General features: G+C 37.2%; 2 protein-coding genes across 2 annotated transcripts in view; one reads left to right on the forward strand and one right to left on the reverse strand.

The window, feature by feature from the left end:
- LOC124233902 (centromere protein P-like) overlaps positions 1–24,565 on the reverse strand; it is a 222,405-nt gene that overhangs the window by 134,756 nt on the left and 63,084 nt on the right. The gene's annotated exons all lie outside the window — the stretch shown is intronic.
- LOC124233901 (mimecan) lies at positions 7,803–24,075 on the forward strand. The gene is made up of 7 exons (XM_046651188.1): positions 7,803–7,898; positions 8,915–9,163; positions 11,193–11,286; positions 16,880–17,038; positions 19,071–19,273; positions 21,327–21,422; positions 22,205–24,075. Exons 2-7 carry the CDS (start codon positions 8,990–8,992, stop codon positions 22,373–22,375), a joined length of 897 nt encoding a protein of 298 aa, XP_046507144.1. The 5' UTR covers positions 7,803–7,898; positions 8,915–8,989; the 3' UTR covers positions 22,376–24,075.

Here is a 24,565-nt window from a genome sequence, read left to right on the forward strand (position 1 = left end):
TCTAGTGATGTAGGCAAAGCACACTTTCAACAGAGGTAAAAAAAATTTTAAGGGGGGGCCAGCCCAGTGGTGCAGCGGTTAAGTGCACATGTTCTGCTTCGGCAGCCCAGGGTTCGCCTGTTTGGATCCCGGGTGCGGACATAGCACCACTTGACAGGCCACGCTGTGGCAGGTGTCCCACATATAAAGTAGAGGAAGATGGGCCTGGATGTTAGCTCAAGGCCAGTCTTCCCCAGCAAAAAGAGGAGGATTAGTAGCAGTTAGCTCAGGGCTAATCTTCCTAAAAAAAAAAAAAATTTTAAGGATTACCTCCCCCTTTATTAAAATTAAAAAAAAATTGGGTTATAAATTTAAACATTTATTAAGAGCTAACGTGGAAAATACTGTGGGTGTTCTAGGAGATAAGAAGGATAAGACTAGTTCTTACCTAGAACAATTTAAAATTTAATGAGGAGCCATTAGGGAAACGCAAATCAAAATCACGATGAGACACCCCTTCACGCTCACAGGATGGGTATCATCAAAAAGACCAGAAACAAGTGTTAGTGTGAGGTGGAGAAAGTGGAACCTTCACATACCACTGGTGGGGACATCAAATGGTGCAGCTGTTTTGGAAAGCAGTCTTGGCAGTTCTTCCAAAAGTTAGAGTTACCTATGATCCAGCAGTCTCACTCCTAAGTATACACCTAAGAGAGCTGAACACATGTTGACACAAAAACAAGTAAACACATGCTCAGAGCAGCATTTATCCATTAACAGCCAAAAAGTGGAAAGCACCCAAATGCCCATCAGCTGATGAATGGGTAAAAAAAATGTGGTCTAGCCATACAATGGAATATTATTCAGCCAAAAGAAGGAACCAAGTACTGATACATGCTACAACATGGAAGAACCATGGAGATATCATCATGCCAGAGAAAAGTCAGTCATAGAAGACCACATATTATATGATTCCATTCATGTGAAATATCCAGAACAGACAAATCTATAGACACAGAAAGACTATTGGCTGCCTGGGTTTGTGGGAGCAGAGGAATGGAGGGAAAGTGGGGAGTGACTGATTATGAGTAGAGGGTTTCTTTTTGAAGTGATAAAAATATTCTAAAATTGTTGGTGATGGTTGTACAAGTTTGAAAACACTAAAAACTACTGAACTTTACAACTTTAGAAGAATGAATTGTGTAAGATACGAATTATTTCAAAAAAGCTGTTATTAAAAGATTTAATGAAGTAAGAGCAAACAACTCACTCTAACACAAGGAAGAAAGAAAGAAAAGCTAAAGTGGCAGTAACTATGAAAGACGATGTGAATTACTCCACTTCCGGCCAGGACATGGTGAAGCAGTTGAAGGCTTCAAGGAAGAGGTGGTATCTTGATGTGTGAGTAGGAACTGACTGGCAAGAGTGGAGAAAACAAGCTTCCAAGGTGAGATTAATATAAAGGTGTGGTAATTACTTATTTCACCTCTTGTAAAGTTTAAAAACAGAAATCCTCCAAATTTCAGAATTCTGAAGGTTCTATTTTTATCTTCTCCTAAATTGATAACTTTTGTCTGACACAGCAAGGAAGGTGAGAGGATGGCACAAAAATACCACCCTCCTGTACACAGGGACGCTAGGAGTTGGAATCAACTGGATGGAACTAACAACAACAAAAAACTGGTTAAAGAAAATACATTTTAATCCTCAAAAATTGCACCATTTAGCAATTCAAAACAAGGAATTTGTGCACCTAGGTAGAAGCCTGACTTCACACTTCTGACTAACCTAGGTGACTGTGAGTAAATGACAACTTCTGGAAGCTTGCCTTTCTGCATTTCTGCAAGGAAGGTGGTTCTCACAGGGTTGTGAAATGGTGTACATAACAGCACTTTAAAAAGTACCTGCCAGTTACAGGTATCCAACAAGCAGTAACTACTACTTCAGCATGCCCAGCCCAGCAGCCTGCTGGATCTGGTGTCCCAGACGTCAGGTGTGCTTCATACACTTCAGTGTTCTCTCAGGGCCCCCAGAACAGAGTCAGCATCTCTTCAGGTTCCTTCCAAGATGCTACTCGTAGCAAAGATCAGTGCCAAGAGAGACTTTACTCAGTTTCATTAGGGAGAGAGCAGAGGGTGCTTAAACCATATACTCACGACAAACATACTCCAAGTCACGATTTGATAGTCTGGATCTCCAAAGCACCTCTGGACTGTGTACCAGGGAGGAGAGCAGGGTTTCTCCCACCCCTCACAAGGCACTCAGCTGCCTGGCTCCTCTGGCCAGAATAAGGTCAAACTCTCCTGTGTATTAGGAAGAAGAGGTCAAATCTACTCCGGCTCCTCCCTCCAAAGGTGTGCATATGTCAACATGTAGCAGAATGTCCTCCAGCTGCAGGGCCCAGTGAGGAGGCAGGTTAACAACCATGTTTTGTTATTTGAAAATGCTCTGAGGAACTTATACCCACTCCAAGTTTTTCTCATTAAAAATAAAAGAAATAATCCCCAATGCTTTCCTCAAGAGAAACTGAAGAATAAAGTACTCTTCCAACTAGTACATCAAGATTGCAGTTACCCTCCAGATCTACAGACAAAATCAGTTGATTTGATATTTATAAAAGGAAAAAAACCCATGAAAATTCACCTCTTTTCTCATTACACTTCTGGGTATTAGTTACATTAGCTACTTGGCTGACCTGTGTTTGTAACCACTAACAAATAAATCCAAATCACACCATGAACTGAAGCTTAATTAACGAACATAAAAGCAGAGCATACACTTAGCTTATAGAACAGAAACAAAAATAAAGGATATTTCATAAATTTGCTCACAATAACACTGGTTGAGCATGTTTAGGTAGTGTTTAAATATTACCTAAAACACCATACATTTTCCCTTTACTCCTCAAGCTACAACCACTAAACTAAAATGCAGGGGTATGCATATCATATAACACACTGAACCAACTCCACGGGAAAAAGAGAAGAAACGAACCTTGTCTCCTCTATACATTTTCACTGCTGCAAAGAATTCATGTGACCCCAAGGACGGCTAGAACCAAAACCGCAGTTTCCTGATATCAAATCTATCTCTTCTAAATCTTGGAAATAAAGTACAAGAGCAGCTGGAAACAAAATTAAATCATAACAGGTAAAATGCCAAGTTTCTTATATGTTCCAATTTTCTAAATAGGTAAATAAATAAACACTTTTTGGTTTTCTCTGGATCCATTACAGTGCAGGACTCTGCAAGGCAGCTAGCAATTTATTGGCGGGCGGGGGGGATTCTAGTCTCCCAAGTCTTGCAGCAGGTTGAAGTCGCCCTTTTCTTCACTTTCTATTGTTGTTTTCCATTTTCTTTCTTTCCTTTTTGAATTGCTTTTAGTTACATTTAGGCAAGACAGCCAAATACTCTGGGTCATCAGACCAAAGGGGCTTGTCTTTCTCTCACAAGGAGACAGTGCCAGCCTCTGATGGACACAACTGCATGCCAAACACCAAGGAGCCTGTTTTCCACACACCATCAGGTTAGTTCTCACAACTGCCCCACCCTCCCACTTACAGTAGAGGAAACGGAGGCTCTGAGAAGGTAGGCATTTTACTCAAAGTCACACAGCTGGGAAGCGAGGAATTACGCCGAGCAGGTAAATATCAGTTATCACGGACATGTCTGTTACTACTTTACATGTTTAGGCTGCGAATTCACTATATGGAGATTTATGTACTACTCAAAAAATTCAACTCACAAATACAATACATTTTTAACATGAACCCTTCCTTATATTGAGTCCTAATTCCGCTCCCTTTAAATTTCACTGTTTTGTCTGGGAAGTACTTGAGTTCTCATCTTTATCCCATTTGAGCACGTGACTGGGCTTTAGGCATAAGCATGAGATTTGAGATGGAGATTCAAACCACAGACTTTCCATAAAATCATAGAATGTTGGATTTAAAAGGGTCTATAAATATCTGGTAACTCAGTGATTCTCAGTGGGGGTGATTTTGCCCTGCAGGGGACATCTGACAATGTCTTAAGACAATTTTGGTTGTCATGACGGGTGGGGATTAGGAGTGGAGGAGTGTTACTGGCATCTAGTGGGCAAAGGGCAGGGATGCTGCTAAACGTCCTACAATGCGCAGGATAGCCCCACCACAAAGAATTATCCGGTCCAAACTTCTAATACTGCTGAGGTTGAGAAACTGCAGGAACTAGATTCTAGTCCAACAGATAAAGAAACTGAGGCACACAGAAGTTAACTTGCCCAACATCAGGGGAAGATTAAGGACAGAGCAAAACTAGTGCTTAAGTGTTCTCACTCCTAAATCACACTACTTCCTATAAAGTTAGAGACGGAGATGAAGATGCAGGACAGACTCTTCTGGCTTGTGGGGTTTTGGTTTTCTGAAAGCCAATCCACTGGTAGTTACATGTTCTCTATCAGTAGAACTAAGCCACCTCCAAAAAAATACCCCTCCTAGAAAACCCTTGTTTCCACAACTTAATTCCCCTCAACACATTTTTTGGTTGACTGCTGCTGAGAAACAATTAGGAGATAGAACCAACAGCCCTGCAGGACAATTCAAAGATATAAAACTCTACAAAGACATCAAGGATAACGCAATAGGGTCACCAAAAAGAACTCCACAGAGAAAACTCTCTCAATTTTGGATAAATGCCTGCTCTTGAGTCTTACACAAGTTTTCATCTTTCACTACCAGCAGTTAAAGCTAAATAGCTCTATACTAGGATACAATACTTCTTTCTGGAATAGAAAACCTAAGTTCCAAATGTATTACTGGGAACTATGTAGTAAAGAATGTGACCGCAAAGAGAGGTCTGGGCTTTGCCATCAGCTTCGAGGAGGCAATCTATATCTTCATTTAGACTAGGGGCATCACACCAGATCTTATGGTGGGACCAGCCATACCTGATAGTCTTAGGGTTGGGTTGGTCATGCCAGAAAGACAACCATGTGATTTAGGATGGGGACTTTGGGTCATGCTGTTATCAGTGGACCTGGAGGCTGAGTTCAACCATGTGGATACTCAATCAATCAAGCATGCCCACATAATGAAGCCCCAACAAAAACTCTGAACAGTGAGGCTCAGTAGCACTTTCCTGGTTGGCAACACCCCATGCATGTTGTCACATAGCAATGCCGGGAGGGTAGTGGATCCTGCGCACAACAGAAGCTCTGCACCTGGAACCCTCCCAGACTCTGCCCAATGCATCTCTTGCTTTCGTTGATATTTACATGTATCCTTTCCCTATAATAAACCATAACTATGGCTTTCAGGGAGTTCCATGAGTCCTTCTAGCAAATTATCAAATGTGAGGGTGGTTTCGGGAAGACCCCCAAACTTGCAGTTGAACATGTAAACTAGTATGAAATGAACATGGTCTTGGGGACTGTGCCCTCAAACTTTAAAGTTTGGCTAACTCTGAGCAAGAACATAGGTCTGCTTGTTTTCCTGTGTAATTCTGAATATTTCTCGAATCTTGCCTTTGTAATCACCTCCCTATCAGTGTGGGTGTGACCTCTGACTTGCTTCTAATCAACAGAATATGGCAAGGTGATGGCATATTTGTGATTATGCGTGCGTGATTGCTACAAAGGCTGTAATGCCCATCTTACTAGAGACTATCTCCCTTTCTGGCTGTGAAAAAGCAACCTGCCATGTTATGAGCTGCCTTGTGGAGGAGTCACATTGCAAGGAACTGAGGGTGGCCTTTGGCCAACATCCAGCAAGAAACTGAGGCCCTTGGTTCCACACTCTGCATGGAGCTGTGGCCAATAACCACATGGGCTCACATACAGATCCTTCACCTTACTCAACCCTTGAAATGAGGGTGCAGCCTCAGACAATACACTGACTGCAGCTTTCAGGTGAGATCCTAAAATACAGAACCAAGCAAAGCCATACCCAAACTCCTAACCCACAGAAACTGTGAGATAATAAGTGTTATTTTAAGCCACTAACCTTATAATAAGTAACCAATGCAACCGACTAGCAGTAGTACTCTTCAGAAATGCAACATTAGAGGGATATTTCGTAGATGAAAATAGGATCATGTCACTCACTAGCTTAAAAATCTCTCACTGGCTACAGAATAAAGGCCAAACAATTTAGCAAGACATAAAAGACTCTCCTTAATCTGACCTCTAGTCCCCTGATCTTAACATGTGCCACCTCCCTTCCCTCTTCTGTCTCTCCCTCCAAGCTCCAGCCATATACAAGTGATTACAAATTTTCTCAAGCCTGTATGCTGCTTCCCTTCTTAGAACACCTCACCCTCTGCCCCCCACTCCTTGCCCATCTTCTCTACACACGTCAGCCTGGTGTGGCCTCCATGGCCTCACCCTCTCCCAGGCTATGACAGAACCCCAAGCGCACTCTGTGTGGCTAGTCCCACCGTGCATTCTGTCAGTCCCACCGTGCATTCTGTCGCTTGTTTGCTGCCCTTCCTGCTGACTTACAGACTACAAGCTTCCTTAAGGGAGACACTGCGTTTTGCTTGTCTGAGCTTATCTGTTGGTAGTTCTGGCAGATAACTGGTGCTCAATAAACTTTTACTAAATGAATTAATGCCAATAAAACTACATTCACTGGTCATAATTTTTCAAGAAAAAGGGTTATAATCCACAAGATAATTTTCTGTGGTACAAAGTATCAAACATTAGAATACTATGAATCTCTAAGATTCTCTAAATCTGACATTTAACATCTATGCAGTTCACTTCTCAACAACCTGTTAAACCTGCCACACAATGCATAACAAATCAGCATCTGCTGTTTCATTATTAATTTTCAAAGACTTTAAAGGTTTTATTGTGTCCTTAAAGGCATAAAATGGACAATTTATATCAACCCAAACCAGAGAATATCACGCCTAAATTTAAAATAATTCATATTCAAATAAAATGTGAATATTCAAAAATTGTAGTTTATCCAAGCTTTAATCTAAAAGGCTCTAAAGCCAATTTTTAATAGAAAAAAAAGAACAAATTAGTATTCTTTCATTTTCTATTTTTTAATAAAATATCTACGCCTATCCATATTTATTGAATTTTTTAGCTTAGAAGAGAAAGAAATGTTACCCTGACTGCTAAAAACACCAGAGTGATAAGAATAAAAATGAATCTTTAAAAATGTTTGTATAGTTATCTAAAATACCACTTAAACTTTTAAAAATAAGATTTAATATTACAATAATTTTAATATAGTTCCCTTCATTTAGGAAACAAAAATAGCTTTTACAATCAAAACCCAAATTATAAATCAAATTTATTTTTTAAAAGCTAATTCTCACACTTGAGCTTTTGTTATATGTAACTAAAATAAAGGTGGGGACCCCAAATGACTTAAGTGGAAAATAATTTATGCTAAAACTAATTTTCACATTGGAAATTTCTTGGCTATATACTAATTATAATACTAGCACGATATTTTTACTCCTCATAAAATTAAGAGCACAGACTATGCTTGGTTTGGTGTTTTTCTTCATTCAAAAAGCAGATGTTTTATCTCCTGGGAAAGCATTAAAATGGAAACATGATTTTATAACTATGTCATCTTCATAAACTAATATTCACTAAAACATTAGTGTTTATCACACACAGTAAAATTAAAAATTTTTTACTTGTGGTAAATTAGTAGGAGCAGAATGAGTATAACAGTGATAAATATTTTAAGCACGGTTCTCCAGCACAACACACTACATTTCACCCCAGAGAAAGAATGTTGGCAAAGATCTCTACCACATGGAAACTGCTTTTAAAGCTGTTGGGCCCTGACATTCTATTCAGCAGTTTGAAATCAACCCACAGCTTTCCTCATGCACCCTCCCTCTTGGGGCTAATGCACAAGCATGAACATCTATTGAGGAAAACCACAAAAAACTTCAAAACAGCTACAACGGTAGGCTCTTTTTTCACATATTATTTAAAATATTGTTTGCTAAGATGTAATTCCTCTAACAGTCTTAATAAATGTAAAGGGCATTTCTAATTTTTTTAAGTTTCAGATACCTCAAACAATTATTTTTTAACAAGCACTTTAGTATATCATTGTATAAACTTGAATATCCAGGCAGGCAAGAACAGGGTGCTGCAAAAGTCACAAAACCCTGTTATTCTTTATTTTCAACCACTTATTTTTGATAAACAGAGAAATAGAATGTAGTACCAGCAACTGGGTGATTCTGTTCGAAGTTACTTAAGAAAAAGTCTGAAATGTGCACCACCAGATAAAATCCACTGGTGAGTCTAAAAGAATCCTTCCCATTTCATTCCCCCAAATGCTTGATTAAAGTTATTTTTTCTAGTCCGCAATACTATTTTTGCATTTTTCATAATTTAAATTGAAAAGGCAATGCTATTAATTAAAAATAGTGATACCTATGAAAATCACAAAACTAATAAAATTAAATTATTGCTTTTCCTATATTCTGTACCACCTAAAAGTAAGTGTTAATGACTACATTTCATAACGTTAAATTTAAAGTTTGTTTTAAAACTTTTCTTGGAACTTGTTTCTGTTCATACCAATGCAAATCAAGAGCTCTTATAAAGTAGTAAAGTTGAAATATGATATTTTTAACTCACATGAGACAAGATGCTGGGTCTTCATTTTAACTATTTATATACTACAGGTATCCTAAGGAGATTTCAACTGCATACAGTACCTTTGTTCAGGGCACCTAATTATTAAGAAACTGAAATTACCAACAATGCTTGGAGTTTTGATAGAAAACAAATAAAATCATTTTCCGAAACTGTTTTTCAGAATGTCACTGATACATAAAAACTTTTAGCATCTAATTAAAGATCACTAAGGGTTAAATACTTGTTCTCTGGCCCCTACTGCGTACATCCTGCCAAAAAGTCCTCTAAGCTTTTAAATATTGCTTCGAAGGTCTGCGTTTTTATTTCCAGGGAAAAAGAGAGTATTGTCCCAGAGTCAGCAGGCCACTAGCTTATTAACTTCCAGTCACCTTGGTTTTTGCTAAAATGAAGACTCTGCAGTCTACACTTCTCCTGTTACTGTTTGTGCCTCTGATAAAGCCAGCGCCACCAACTCAGCAAGACTCACGCATTATCTATGATTATGGAACAGATAAATTTGAAGAAACTTTATTTAGCCAAGATTATGAGGATAAATACCTGGATGGAAAAAATATTAAGGTACTTTATTTCTACTCTAAATTTAACTTCTAAAATAGTCGCCCATTTAAATGCATGCTTTTGTTTTTTCTGAATGTGTCTGATAAGGTGACGGGAAAGAAAAACCACTTTAAATGATTCAAAGTAATTCAAAATAACTGTCCCTAAGATTATATTTTTAAAGTATGCATGCCTTTCAAATTAATAAATAGAATCTATGGTAACCAAACAGTATCTATAGCAACCAAAACCTAAGATTTAAGGAAAACTAAACTTTAAGATGACCCCTGACCAGTTGAGATTTCTATGTTAAGTAATGTTACACAATGCGCTATAATTGCATATTATATTGCCTCAAAAAGAAAAACAGAAGAAGTAAAGATGGATTACCAACTTAAGGTTTATTATTTTAGGAAGAAGTGGCTCAAGGAAATAAAGAGAAGAATACGGGTTATTTTGGTATCTATAGCATTTCACAATAATTTACATATGCCAACTATACACAGTACCAAAAAAACGGAAAATGACTTACTACGGGGCTTGCTTTTTTAATCAGTTTCAACAATTTAGACTCTATCAATTTGTAGCAAGTCACTGTAATTGTCATTGAGTTAATATTCCACAAGGATGACTTTCATACTCCACTTGTATGAGCTAAGTTACTACTTGTGGTTTTCTTGGCATACAGAAATGAAAGCTGGGTAAGGAAAAAGTTAATACGGCACATAAGTTATCTGTTGCCTGCCTATTCTCTCTCTCTCTCTCTCTCAGACACACACACACACACACACACACACACACACACACACAAAGGAAAATGCGAAATGCAGCCAAATATACAACAATGTTGATTGCTTCAAAAGTTCTTCGCCACTAAAAATAAGATGGCAACGATTTTAAGAGTGACCAGCTACAATTGCTTTTCTTTTTCAGTACACAGTGAGCAAATGTTACCACTAGAGTGTCTTTCAATGAAGTTACTTAATATGCTAGCATTATTTTTGTCCAACATTAAGACAAAAAAGAGGTTATTATTAGTCACAGTTTCAAATTAAAAAAAAAAGGCCCATCATAACAATAAGCTATTGGCTCACATGGATGACTTGAATCTATCAATCAGTTAAAAGAACACTTTCAAAATTCCCTGGTCCCTAAAAAGAAAGAAGTAAGAAGTTCTCTACTTCTTCTCTTTAAGCTGCTTTAGAAGTCCCTCTATCTTAATAAAAATATGGGGACTAAGATATTGGTGAAACGGAGTAGAATTCAGCAGCGTTTAACATACAAACGCAGAGTGAAGGGGCTGTTCAACCAGAATACACATGAGAGAACGAAGGAGTCAAGATCGAGACTAAAGGTGGAACATGCTTCCAATGGGTGGAAAGACTAGGATCTCACATAATATACTTTAGTGTAGTGGTGGAAAATGTTCTCTCCCAGAGTAGGAAAGACCCAATTCCTACGGAGCTAACAGCCTGCAATAAAAGGGCTCCAAGGGGCAGGGCCTCATGGAGGCAGGTAGGTAATTAAGGGTCACTTTTGGAAGAGATCGAAAGGGCCTATTCCGCTTCACGTGTGTAACGTGACTGGTGCTTTAGTCCTGTTCAACATGGTAGAATCTGACATAAGGAACTCGGTTCAGACAGAACCATTAAGAATAATTAAAAGAGCTACTCTACATAAAAATGATCTCAAGACAGTATCATCACCTCAGAAAAACTTTCATTCGAGTCAGAGAATTCTCTCCTAGTTCCCATTTGGAATTCTAGTATGTCAACATTTAGGAAGCACTGAGTTTAGCTTTTGGACATAGAAAATAAAAAAGACTTGGTTCTGTTGCTCAAGTTCACAGTCTGGAGCGAAAACAAGCTAAACAAATATTTACATTATAACTTAAGAAATGATGAAATGAAATTATATATAAAATCCTAATGGAGTACAAAAGAAATCCCACTGCAACTATGAGAAGACAGATGTTGTCTGTGATCCTTCGGTTTTATAGTCAAAATTAGACTTCATCACATCTGATAATAAATTTTTATTTTTCCAACAGGAAAAAAAAACTATGATAACACTTGACGAGAAAAGTCTTCAATTACAAAAAGATGAGAGTGTAACACCATTAACCCCCAAGAAAGAAAATGATGGTAAGTATGAATACCCTATCATCTAATTTTTTTTTAAAGGAGCTTTAAAAAAAACAGCTTATAATGGAACTTTATTCCTTATAGCAATCAAAAATTGCCTCAGGTTATAGGAAATCCAAACAGTAGAATTTTACGTCTGCAGGAACCAGATGCACTGCACATTAGAACATACTTTAAAGCATGATACTGGTGCACAAATAGAATAGAAAGTCCAGAAACACATGTAGAAAATCAGTACATAATTTAAAAAACAGTGCTGGGATGAGGGGCTGTCAATTGAAAGGACACAATTAGATCCACCCCTCACAAAGAAAGACAAACTCCCCCCACACAAGGGTCTGACTGTAAACAGTGAACCATACAGACCCTATAAGATAATCAGAGTGTGCAGTGCCTCAAAATTCAGAGATGACAGAAGAGATCAGGAAATGTGACTCCATAAAATGAAACTTTTGCATGGCAAAAAAATCATAAAAAAGTCAGAGACGACTGAAAACTGAGAAAAATATCTTCAATATATGTCACTGATAAAGAGTTAATAACTCTAACTCATAAAGAACATGCAAAAATCCAGGAAAATGGAATTGACCAAAAGCCACTGGAAAAAGAGGCAAAAAATATAAACAGACAACACACAAAATGATATTAAAATGACCCTTAAACATATGAAAGATGTTCAATCTCACACATAGAGAAATGTAAGTTAAAATTATATTGAGATGACATTTTCTAACCTATCTGATTGACAAAAATTAAAAATGTGACAATATATTAATATATTCCACTGACAAGGCTTTAGGGTGTCAGACAATCTCACACTGCTGGTGGGAATGCAAATTGGTTCAATGCTTTTGGATAGGAATTTGGCAATATCAAATGAAACTAATTACGCATTTACTTTGTAACATAGCAATTGACTTCTGGGAATTTACCCTAAAGATACACCTCCGAAGTAAGAATACATACACAGAATCACTGAAGCACTGCTCGCAATTGCAAAATATTGGAAACAATCTAATTGCCCAGACACTGAAGAGTGGTTGAATAAAGTAGGGTCCATCCACACAAGGGAATGCTATACAGCTGTAAAATGAATGGGGACGACCACTATGAACAAACCTGGAGTGATGTCCAGAACATCTCATGTCAAAAGCCAAAGTGCCAAGAGCATCTCCATGTGCTGCCTTTCACCTAAGCAAGGAGGGGATATGAGAATAGATGCATGCACCAGCTCGTTTGTGTGAAAAGAAACTCAAGAAGGGTAATTACAAAACTGAGACTAATTACCTACAGGTTATGGATGGGACCTCGGTGGAAAGGTGGGGAGACAGGACCTGGGAGGGCTGCAGGGGGAGGGCAGTGGCACTTCTCTGAGAACACAGTTTTTGTGTAGATTTGATTTTAGAACAAGGTTGTATTTCACATGGACAAACAAACAAACAAATATATCTAAAAATGAAATCAAGAAGGATAAGACAAAAAGAACTCAAATTGGAATACATACAGAAAAACAAAAATTTTAAATGAATAACATAACATACTAAAGTGAGAAAAACATCTAATCCAAGTAACCCTTAAACACAGTATTTTGACTATACATCTTCAGGCTAAAGACAAAATAGAACAATAGGCAAAACTAAAATTCCAGTAAGTAGGTTTGTTTTCCACAGTGTTACAGGTTAGCGATAACGAAACCACTTAATGTGTGTTCTAGGACTGAGTAAAGTCAAGTAAATATACTGTGGATAATGAGAGCCAGGTTTCTCACTGAGGAAAGGGTGTTACAAGTATGGGAAGGGGAAAGGCTGGAATGAACACTGTGCAGCTGGAATGGAATGGAAGATATCAGCATCTACTCATGGTTTGTGCACAGATACAGAAAAAGATACAGATGTGTCTGTCTCTCCGTGTGAGTGTGTATGTGTATATGTGCATATGGTATATTTATGTATATATATGAGTATATGGTGTAGATATACATGTATGTATGTACAGGTCTATACACATACACGTGGAGAGAGAGATGACGACACATACATATATTCCCTAGCTCTCTCTCTGCTGAAAGAGCCTGGAAGCAATAAGACCAAGTAGCAATGAGCATTTCCACACCCAAATCTTGGTTATTAAATACCATCCTCCACCAAAAGGAACCAGTACTCCTTGAAGAAATAGCTGATTTTAGGCGTGGGGCCGGGAAATGGAAAGTTGGGGAGATGGGATCTGAGAGGGCTGTTGGGGGAGCGTAGTGGCACTTCTCCAAGGATACGTTTTTTGTGTAGATTTGATTTTAGAACAAGGTGTTGTTTCACACAGGGAAACAAACAAATATATTTATAAATAAAATCATGTCATAAAAAGATGTCTGGAACACTTTATCATGACAGAAAATAAGGAAGTTCTCAAAGAATAATGCCGATGTTTAATTTTTTAAAAAATTAATCATAATATAAAAAATACATAGGCATGACCACTTTGGAAAACAGTCTGGGACTTTCTTCAAAAGGTAAAAGATGTACAAGACCTGTACAGTGAAATCTAGAAAACAATGCTGAGAGAAATTAAAGACCGAAATATATTGGGTTCAAGGACCAGCAAACTCAGCATTGTTATGATGTCAATTTTTCCCAAATTTGTCTGTAGATTCAATGCAATCCCAATTAAAATCCTATCAGGCTTTCTGAAATTAACAAGCTGATCCTAAAATTTACATGGCAATACAAAGAACCTAGAAGAGTCATAACAACACTGAAGGAGAACACATTTGGAGGATTTATACTACCTAATACCAAGACTTATTATAAAGCTACAGGAATCAAGACATTGTGGTATTAGCAGACAAATAAACAAACAGATCAGTGGAACAGAAGAGAGTCCACAAATAGACTTACACAATACGGTCAACTGGCTTTTTACAACGGTGCCAATGCAATTCAATGAGGAAAGGATTATCTTTTCAAAAAATGGTGCTGAAAGAACCAGACAGCTATAGGGGAAGAAAATGAATTTGGACCCTTCCTGACACCACATATAAAAATTAACTCAACATGGACCCCATATCTAATAAAGAGCTTAGACCATACAACTTATAAAAGAAAAAACAGGACAAAAACTTAAGTGGTTGGCAAAGATTTCTTAAATACAACACCAAAAGCACGAATTATAAAAAAATCAATTGTTCTTCATTAAAATTAAAAATGTTTGCTTTTCAAAACACACTGATAAAATAAAAAGCCACAGACTGGAGGAAAACATTTACAAAACAGAAATCTGACAAACCATTATATCTATAATACATACTCTTATAACTCAATAATAATAATACAAAACACCCACTTAAAACATAGGCAAAAGATATGAACAAATACCCCAGTAAGGAAAATATGTGCATGGCAAATAAGTATATAAAAAGATACTCAGCATCATTAGTCATTAGGAAAATGCCAATTAAAACACGAGATACTACAACACACTTTACTTGAATGGCTAAAATTAAAAAGTCAGACCATACCAAATGTCAATGAGGAGGTGGAGCAAATGTAACTCTCACGCACTGCCGATGGGAATGTACGTTGCAGAACCACTTTAGAAAACAGTTTGGGACTTACTTCAAAAGGTAAACATACATCTATAATAAGACCCAGCCATTCTATTCTTAGGTATTTACCCAACAGAAATGAACACATTAAGTTCACACAAACTTGTACATAAATGTTCACAGCAGCTTTCTTTGAAATAGCCAGAAACTAGAAACAACCCAAATGTTCATAAGAGATGATTGAATAAGGGCTGGCCCCGTGGCCGAGTGGTTAAGTTCGCGCGCTCCGCTGCAGGCGGCCCAGTGTTTCGTTGGTTCGAATCCTGGGCGCGGACATGGCACTGCTCATCAGACCACGCTGAGGCAGCGTCCCACATGCCACAACTAGAAGAACCCACATCGAAGAATACACAACTATGTACCGGGGGGCTTTGGGGAGAAAAAGGAAAAAATAAAATCTTTAAAAAAAAAAAAAAAAAGAGATGATTGAATAAATTGTGTATATTGACACAATGGAATACTACTCAGTAATAAAAAGGAATGAACTACTGACACACACAACAACAGATGAATCTCAAAATAACTCTGCAGAGTGAAAGACACTAGACAAAAGATATATACTGCATATTTCTTTTGATATAAAATTCTCAAAAATGCAAACTAATGTATAATGACAGAAAGATCACAGTTGCTTGGAGACAAGACTGGGAGAAAGGAATTACCAAAGGGCGTGAGAAACTTTTTGGGGTGATGGATATGTTAATTAGCTTAATTGTAATAATGGTTTCAATAGTATATACATATGTCAAAAATTTATAAGTTACAGAAGTTAAATATGTGCAATTTATTGTATATCATTTAACCACAAAAAAGCTGTGCCAGGATAAAAAAACAGCTTAAACAATTTCTCACTGGCTAATCTGTGACAATTTGATTATCAAAATAAATATGCGGTAATATAATTATGACACATGAGAAAAAGAATTCGTCAGTTCACAGTGATAAAAAGCAATAAAGAAGAAGGGAATGTTCTACCTTACACCAGAATGCCAACTAACAAATGTAGAAAGGATGATGGAATTAGAAAGTCACTATTTGGCAATTATCCTAGTGATAAATGATTCAGGTAAGAACCATCAACAGATGATAAAACTAGTGGGTGGAAGTTTGATGACAAGCCAGATGTTTAGAATCTCAGAGCACTTTTCTGGAAGATACTTACGAATTACAAAGTGAAAAACAGTAGCTTCACAGAGTGAGAAACACAGTGGACAGGCTTGAACCAAGTGACCAAAGACAGCATCATCAGGAACAGGACAAAGAGATACTGTGTACTCCCTGAAACTAGGAACTGAGGACCCACCATCATTTCCATGGTATTCCTGCCAAAAATGAGGAACCTCAGCCATACCCTAATTGAAAGAGCCTGCAAAACAAATGCCCCCAAAATAAAATTTTTTACAAATTCAAAAATTTTCAAAAAAGTAAAAGGTATGAAAAACAGAGACTAAGGAACTGTTCCAGGTTGAAGGAGATGAAAGAGGCATGACAAATAAATGCAATGAATGATGTAGGGTGCAATGGGATCCCAACAGTGCCTAGGATGCTTCTAACTTTCAAGTTAATAGTTTGTTTATTTAACTTGTGGTTTCTAAACTCATTAGCTACTGTCACCAATCTGAAATGTGTTTCTGCCACACCAAGTGATAAACTAAGCTTGTGTTTACCTTAAGTCCTGCTTTATGAATTTTTTTTATATTTAAATGAGGAAATGTAACGTTGATCAATTCAGCAATGAAGGGATCATTGCTAAAACAGATAAGAGAATAAAAGACATTGTGGATTGCAGACTGAAATAAAATTCTGGTGAATTATCAGTTACGATATAGGTTACTAACTATCATGACCATGATATCTTTCCTGCTATCACCTATAATTCTGTAAAATATCTTTTTAAATTAGTAGTAACATTCATGAGAGCAATAATTTTACCACTAGAGGTCAAATATTTTTAAACTCCTATTTATATTTTTACGATTATGTTTCCCAATCTAGAAATGCCCACGTGCCTGCTGTGTGTTTGTTTAAGTGGCTCTGTCTACTGTGAAGAAGTGGACATTGATGCTGTCCCACCCCTGCCAAAGGAATCAGCCTATCTTTATGCACGATTCAACAAAATTAAAAAGTTAACTGCCAAAGACTTTGCAGACATACGTAAGTTAACTTTAATAAGATATTAGTATTAACTCACATAAACACAAGTCTCTAGCACTTGTGGCCTATCACATCTAGGGCAGTACTGTTGGAGCATTTGAGTAGCCACCCCTAGGGCTTTACCATGAGCACACCAAAATCTCCCACCTCTGCAGTGCTAAGTCCCAGTCCTGGATCACTAATCCCTCATAAGTTTTCTAGATTCCTATGTTGTCAAGTGCTTCTGAGGAAGGTGACAAAAATCCATTGGTTTGTTGGTGAATCTCCTTTCCACTCAGATCACCCCTGTCATCTGTCTTCACTGGTGACTTTGGTGTCTATGTTAATAGCCTGTCTGACATATGGGTGACCATGTCTTCTCAACCCCAATACTTCAAGATCCATTCGCCTCAGCCACTCAGCAGCACCAATACAATCGGGATGCTTCTCCCACCACATTTTATCTCCTACCTTCACTATAAAAGCACTGAAACTGCTTTTCCTTACGTTAACTCATGGTTATTAATCTGGCTGCACATTCAAAATATCTGAGGAAGTACTTTTAAAATACTGATACCGGGCCCTAGTGCCCAGAGATTCTAAGTTAGGTCGAGGGAGAAGTCCAGGCATCATCATTAAAAGCAACCAAACTCCTCTGATGATTCTAATATAGAGTCAGTGTTGAGAACAGTAGCATTCCACTCCCTCCCAGGTCATTAACAATCTTGGACTTCTGGTGTCCGGTCCTATTAAACCTTACAACAGCTTGCCCCTAGGGCTTTACCACAAGCACACCAAAATCTCCCACCTCTGCAGTGCTAAGTCCCAGTCCTGGATCACTAATCCCTCATAAGTTTTCTAGATTCCTATGTTGTCAAGTGCTTCTGAAGAAAGTCTCCAAGAAGTGTACAGGGGCCCCACTACACATTTATGAGATTAACCATAACTGGATTCATGCTGCCACTGGAAGTTCCAAACTGATTGAAATGCAGCTGTTTCTCATTACTTGTGGACTCCATATTTTCAAACTCACCTACTTGCTAAAATTTATTTGTAACCCAAAAATCAATACTTGCAACACTTCGACAGTCATTTGTAGGTGTGCAGAGTGGCAAAACATCTGAGTTTCCCAGTTCAGGGTGAAGAAGGCGATGCCCTGCCCTTTGGTTTCAGCTTTTATACTGTAAATAAGCGTGTTGTTCACAGTCTACTTAGTGCCACATTTTCGTGCTTTTTGCTGTTTAAAATGTTCCCTATGCATCATGTCTGGTATTCCTAAGTTCAAGAAGGCTGTGATATGTGTTAGGTAACCTTCAATCAAGTATGAGCCACAGTGCTGATGGCTGTGAAATCACTATTAATGTATCAACAGTATGTACTGAATAAGATGCCTTTAAAAAGAAACATAACCCTGCATTTCCCCTAGGAGCAATGGTTCTGCCTTCACTAATTCAGTGTTCGTGGCGTCTCTATAGACATGACTATCTGGAATAATGAGAAGCAATTGTATTTCCTAATCATCCCAGACAGACAAAAGTGACACACACACACACACAGTGAATTTCTCTATTTCTCAGTCTGCATCACTTTAACAATTAGGGAACATTTTTGCCTGTTGTTAAGCAGTAAGGCATAGAGAGGTTAAGATAACCCATAATCACAACGCAACACGCCTGCAAAATTTGCCTGCAACACGCAAAAAATATTTACATGATTCTATTCAATCGAATGTGACGCTTACTTTCCATGATTTGTCAGAAGAATTTCTTTCGATCAGCCTGAACATCCTGAGAATTCAAACGGAGAAGAATGGAAGGACTCTATGAACTTTGAGTTCCCTTCCAAACCTGAGATTCTAGGACTCCAGTGAGAAAGGCCATCAGTGTCAACCAAAGTAGATGCTCAGTATTCATTCAACAAAACTCAGTGAGGCTACCGAGTGTACACACTAAAAGTAAAAGATGTTTGAATGATCTGTTAAACAAATGCTTTTCTTCAGTCCACACAAATGAGAATTTAACTTCTGTATTTTTTTATATATTTTTCCTTCAAGCCAACTTAAAAAGACTTGATTTCACGGGAAATTTGATTGAAGATATTGAAGACGGTACTTTTTCAAAACTTTCTCTGTTGGAAGAACTTACACTAGCTGAAAATCAACTATTGAAACTTCCAGTTCTTCCTCCCAAGCTTACCTTATTTAATGCAAAATACAACAAAATCAAGAGTAGAGGAATCAAAGCGAATACATTCAAAGTAAGTATTTTATAGTGTGACAACACAATTATTAGTTTTTACACAGACAATGATAACATGATAAAGAGAAACTCTGGTCTAGAATTTTGTTTTATGTTTTAAAACTATTGTAATTTAATACATGAAGACATTATTTACATAATAAATAGCCATACTATTAGGCTCATTCAGTCTAGCTTATGGCTGTACCTCACTTAAAATACATAACCTTTATCATGTTTCATGGGACTACACTGTCTCCCATCTTTTTCACTTGTTCACGTGCAAAATATTTATACATACAGACATGGTTCACACCTTCATGGCACCAAGACTCCACAAAACCTCAAAATGGGTGTTTCCTGTGTTTCTTTTTCCTTACAATATTATTAATTTACAAATGCCAGGAAAAATAAAGTTCTAAAAGTAAACATTGAATTTTACTTTTAATACCTCAAAATATTATACCATAAAATTCTGTAGGTAGACTTTCTTTTGAATTCCATGATGGCATCTAATACAAAACTATATAGTAAAAAATTAAATACATTTCTTAATTTAGTAATTCAAGAAAACACATGTACAGGTAAAAGGGAAGGTGATCTATTCTGATTTAGGCAGCCAGGTTGTCTCAAAACGCAGTCTGTGGAGAAGTAATCACTCAGCCCATGACTTCCATGGCTCTGATATACTCATTCCAAGTCCCAGAAGAAACTCCACGTAAAAGGATGAGACACTCATGCTACTGTTGGCAACAGACAACCTCATTCCAAAGGAAGGTTTGTAGCTTCTAATGATAACTCCTAACAGAAGCACCTAAAACTATCAAATTTTCCTTATCATGAAGTTTATGATAATCATACAAATGTACAATCTGTCCACACACATAGAATATGTCAGAAAATGTAAGAATAATTCCATTTTTCTTTTCTTTTTGTTTACATTTAAGGATTCCTTTTTCAACTTTAAGGGACATTCTAAAGACAGATCAGAGTTCCTCAGAAGTAAAGGGACTCTTAGGGGACTTTTAAAAACTGGCTTCACTTTAAAAACAAACAAAAACTCTTGTAATGTGAAGATATGTAATTCCAGCTGGTAAGCGTTTGAATGACTGGCATGTTAAAGGCCTACAGGAACTGATCGACGTTTCACAAAAGGAATGTTTGACTATTTTGGATTTTACACATGCCTTACAGAAGGGATTCATGACAAGTTGGCATGGAAATGCTCTGTAGTTTTGCATAATACCCTGGCTATAACAGCCACTGGTAAAATCAGGTTACTCTAACCTATGTAAAGAGGCCCCCTGGGGAAGACAGGAGCTTGGTACCCATACAGTGGATGGTAGGATGCTTAAGAAAGGATTAAAATAATAGCAAATTAATTCTTAAAAAAAAAAAATTAGCAAATTCTGCCACAGGATGCATATCAAAGGAAAAGTAAAAGATTAATGTCAGGAAAAACTACATCTTGAAATAATATTACAAAATTGTACCCAATTATGGGCTACTGATCATGAAGAATAATCTAACATAGAGCCCTTAGGGGGAAAAATCATATTTAGCTAAGTAATTAATAAACTGCTTTGAGAAACATCTTACTAACAAACATACACATATCTTAGAGTATTCCTTTAGTTAGAAATTAGGGGAGCTGAAATGGGAAGCTCTGGAGCTTCAAGAGAGGTTATAGCAGCACCAGGACCCAAATTCAGTCCTGCACAGGGACTGACCTCATTAGCTGCTCCCAAGACAAATCCAAAGAGCCCCAGAAGCTGGCATGAGGGCTGAGGCCAGGCACAGCTGGGTATTCAGACGCCAGATGAGTGGACAGAAACGTAGGGACACAGTAGGGCTCTACTGTCCTTTGTAAAGGACCAAAATATACCACTTGTGAAACCAAACCCCCCCCAAAATCAAAAAACTACCATACCAACAATTAATAGTATTGCTATGTCTATTCAATATCTATGTACATACACATATGTACAAATATGTGTGTACACAGCATGAATCTTGTGAACAAATGCACTGATCTCAATGACACTCAAGCAAAAGTAACCTTTTCCTTACAGAAACTGAATAAACTCTCCTTCCTCTACTTGGACCACAATGCCCTGGAATCTGTGCCTCTTAATTTACCTGAAAGTCTACGTGTAATTCATCTTCAGGTATGATTGCTCCTTTCACAATATCTGACTTCAAATTACTATGGGTCAATCTTAAGACATGTTAGGGAACCCACTTATTCACATGTAAATTTTGCATATCAAAAGTATTAATATTTAGCTCAATGCACTCTCCTGCCTGGAAGCGCCCATTCTGTCCAGAGCACCATGAAAGGACCAGCAACACTAGGTGCTCTTAGAGTGGGGTTTGAATCCAGCTGTGCACTTAGCATCCCCTAGCTAACCTGACATATGGATTTTAAGTTGGGGGACACTAAGACCTCTGGTTTATATTTCTTTCTCCAAATAGCAGTAAACATTTGCTTTTGGAGACTTTCCAGTTGACTTCCTTGTCCAACATCAACTTGAGGTAATAGAAAAGAGAAGAGGGAATAAAAATAAACTAAAATTGGTCTTGAAGCATCACAAGAATTCCTATTTGTTGTTTTTACTTCTTTAAAGAATATTTAAGGATACAGTACCCATTCTGAGTTGACACTCGACAACAGGATACTTTTTCCAGCTAGTATAATTTTATTTATACTCAGAACTTTCTGTTACATGGATATTACTCTGAGTAACAGCAAGAAGTCTGTTCTTCTACAGTAACGCTGTAGACAACGGGTTCAGATTGCACAAAGAGTGTTTTATTACCCTGAGCATACACAGTATGTAAAATATTTCAAAAATCACTTTTTAGATGAAATATTCTGTAAGATCCCATTACATAGCATACAAAAGGTTGATTTCAGATTTCTGAACAATTTTTCCCTTTTATTTTCCAGTTTAATAACATAACTTCAATCACAGATGATACATTCTGCAAGGCCAATGACACCCGTTATATTCGGGACCGCATTGAAGAAATACGCTTGGAGGGCAACCCCATCGTCCTGGGAAAGCATCCCAACAGTTTTATCTGCTTAAAAAGACTGCCCGTAGGGTCATACGTTTAACCACATCAATGCAGAAGATAAGCTAACATACACATACTTATAATCTGTCTCAACAATGTCTAAAGGAGCATGAATGTTTAATATTAACTGTGTATCTCACTATGAAGGAATTTTATGTTTTAAGCAAGGATGGTCAAAAATCTTAAATATAACAACAAGTAAAAAGTAGGATTGAATCTCTAAATTCAAAACAAAGTAATGTGAAAATATTTAAATAGCATTACAAAATCCTTGTAGTTTATACCAGCATGTTATTTAATAGGTATGTTTTTATATAAATACCCAAATTTAAGAACCATTATTTCCATTACTAATGAAGTAAGAGGATAAGTCTAAGAAACTTTCAACTGTTTTTCTTTCCTGGCCTTTACTGGATCCCTAAAGCATTTAAGGCAGAGGCTCCAAAAACTGTGAAAAGCTAAATATTTCCAGTAATCTCCCATTTTTCTTTTATGATTCATACATTATTCATTTTGAAGTAGGAATTTTGTTTTCTTTCTATTAAGGCAGCTATTATATTTTTACTTAGCCTGAGAAATAGGGTATAGTCTCCTATCTAGGCAAAGCTTTCCAAATAAAGTATAATCTTACTCTCTCATAAGGAGCTAACAGAGTAATGCTCAAAGTTATTCTGCTTTGTAGTCACACAGTTAAAGGCTTTAGTAAAACCGTACAAAAATTTCTTTTATCTAAATATTAACATTCTAAGTCTACCATAAAACACTTTATGTCAAGCAGACCAAAATCTGTGTGCTTATAAGAAAAACTGAAAGTCCAACCTGTTTCTCAGAAAATAGCCATAAAGTTCTCCATTGCAAAGGCTTTCAAATATGATACTGCAAAACATTTTTTTTTACATTATAGGAAAGAGAATCTCAGCAATAAATTTGTCCAAATGTAAGACATGAAAACAAAATGAATTCTGTAGTGGTATTGCACACCGCCTTCCTACCCACCCATACATGTCCATGTTCACACAAAAAGACTACAGATTCATAAGAAAGCTTCTGAGAAGCATTTTCTAAAGACTCATGATTAACTCATACATTTAAGGGTGAGAATTCACCTTCGATCTAATAGTGAATTTATAAGGACACAAAGCTGCCAGATTAAAGTTCCTAAAATAAATTTCCTCTTGCTCAAACCCCATTCAAAAGTCTTAGTCTCTACATTGCTTTGGGGTTACGTACAAAATTATCAGTGCTTTACAAAGATGAGTTTAATACTGTGGATTGTTTTCAACATAAATCATACGTGAGAATCAAGTTGGTCTCTCTACACTATTCCCAGAACAAACAAATACTTATTCGTATTTTTAAGCATTTGCTTCTGTTTTTTTCAGAAATAAGTAGGTCATTCTACCTAGAATAACCTCCTGTTTTTCAAATCTTCCCTCATTTGTCATGGTTGACCCCAAGACGAAACTTTTTCATTAAAATATCTGTGATCTTAAGGCCACAATAATTACTGCTATAAAAACTTATTAACTCATTCACTTGTTTTACTCTGGTAACTGATAGTCATACTACCATACTGCCTTCTCATTATCTTGTGTGCATGCCTCATTTCTCTGTGACTGAAAGCTCACCAAATGCACTGAACATACTCCCTTTGTACTTTCAAAGTGCCTAGCATAACAGTGAGCACATTTGATTTGAATATACCATAAACAGTGCAAAATAAAATTCATTTTAACATAAGGGCTCTGTTTTATTTAAAAAAATAGAATCTTTAAACTATAAAAATCTTGAATAAATCAATGGAAATAAATTGTAACTTTATCTGGAAAGATAATCTTGATAGGGGAGAGCTGAGTGCTGGGACTGACACTGGGGAATGCGGTCGGAGGAGACCGCTCATGTCCCAGATGTCAGTAAAGCACAGCAATGTTTTCCTACGTTCTTTATATAATTAGACTTAAAGAGAAAAAACACCATAAAATAACTCAAATTTTAGATAATTCAAAAGCCAGTGGCTTAGATAAAATAATAATTAGGAGAGGAAAGTCACTGATGAAAAATCTGAATGACCGGGGCTGGCCCCATGGCCGCGTGGTCGAGTTCATGCGCTCCGCTGCAGGTGACCCAGTGTTTCATTGGTTCGAATCCTGGGCGCAGACATGGCACTGCTCATCAAGCCACGCTGAGGCAGCGTCCCACATGCCACAACTAGAGGGACCCACAACGAAGA

The sequence above is a fragment of the Equus quagga genome, unplaced genomic scaffold (assembly GCF_021613505.1).
Source record: "Equus quagga isolate Etosha38 unplaced genomic scaffold, UCLA_HA_Equagga_1.0 270_RagTag, whole genome shotgun sequence".
Taxonomy (NCBI): domain Eukaryota; kingdom Metazoa; phylum Chordata; class Mammalia; order Perissodactyla; family Equidae; genus Equus; species Equus quagga.

Bases quoted from the DNA above. Each gene is read 5' to 3' on its own strand.
- LOC124233901 (XM_046651188.1), top strand. From the start codon at position 8,990: ATGAAGACTCTGCAGTCTACACTTCTCCTGTTACTGTTTGTGCCTCTG. The intron at 11,287-16,879 runs GTAAGTATGAAT...TTCCCAATCTAG, and splicing joins CCCCAAGAAAGAAAATGATG to AAATGCCCACGTGCCTGCTG. The intron at 17,039-19,070 runs GTAAGTTAACTT...TTTTCCTTCAAG, and splicing joins CAAAGACTTTGCAGACATAC to CCAACTTAAAAAGACTTGAT.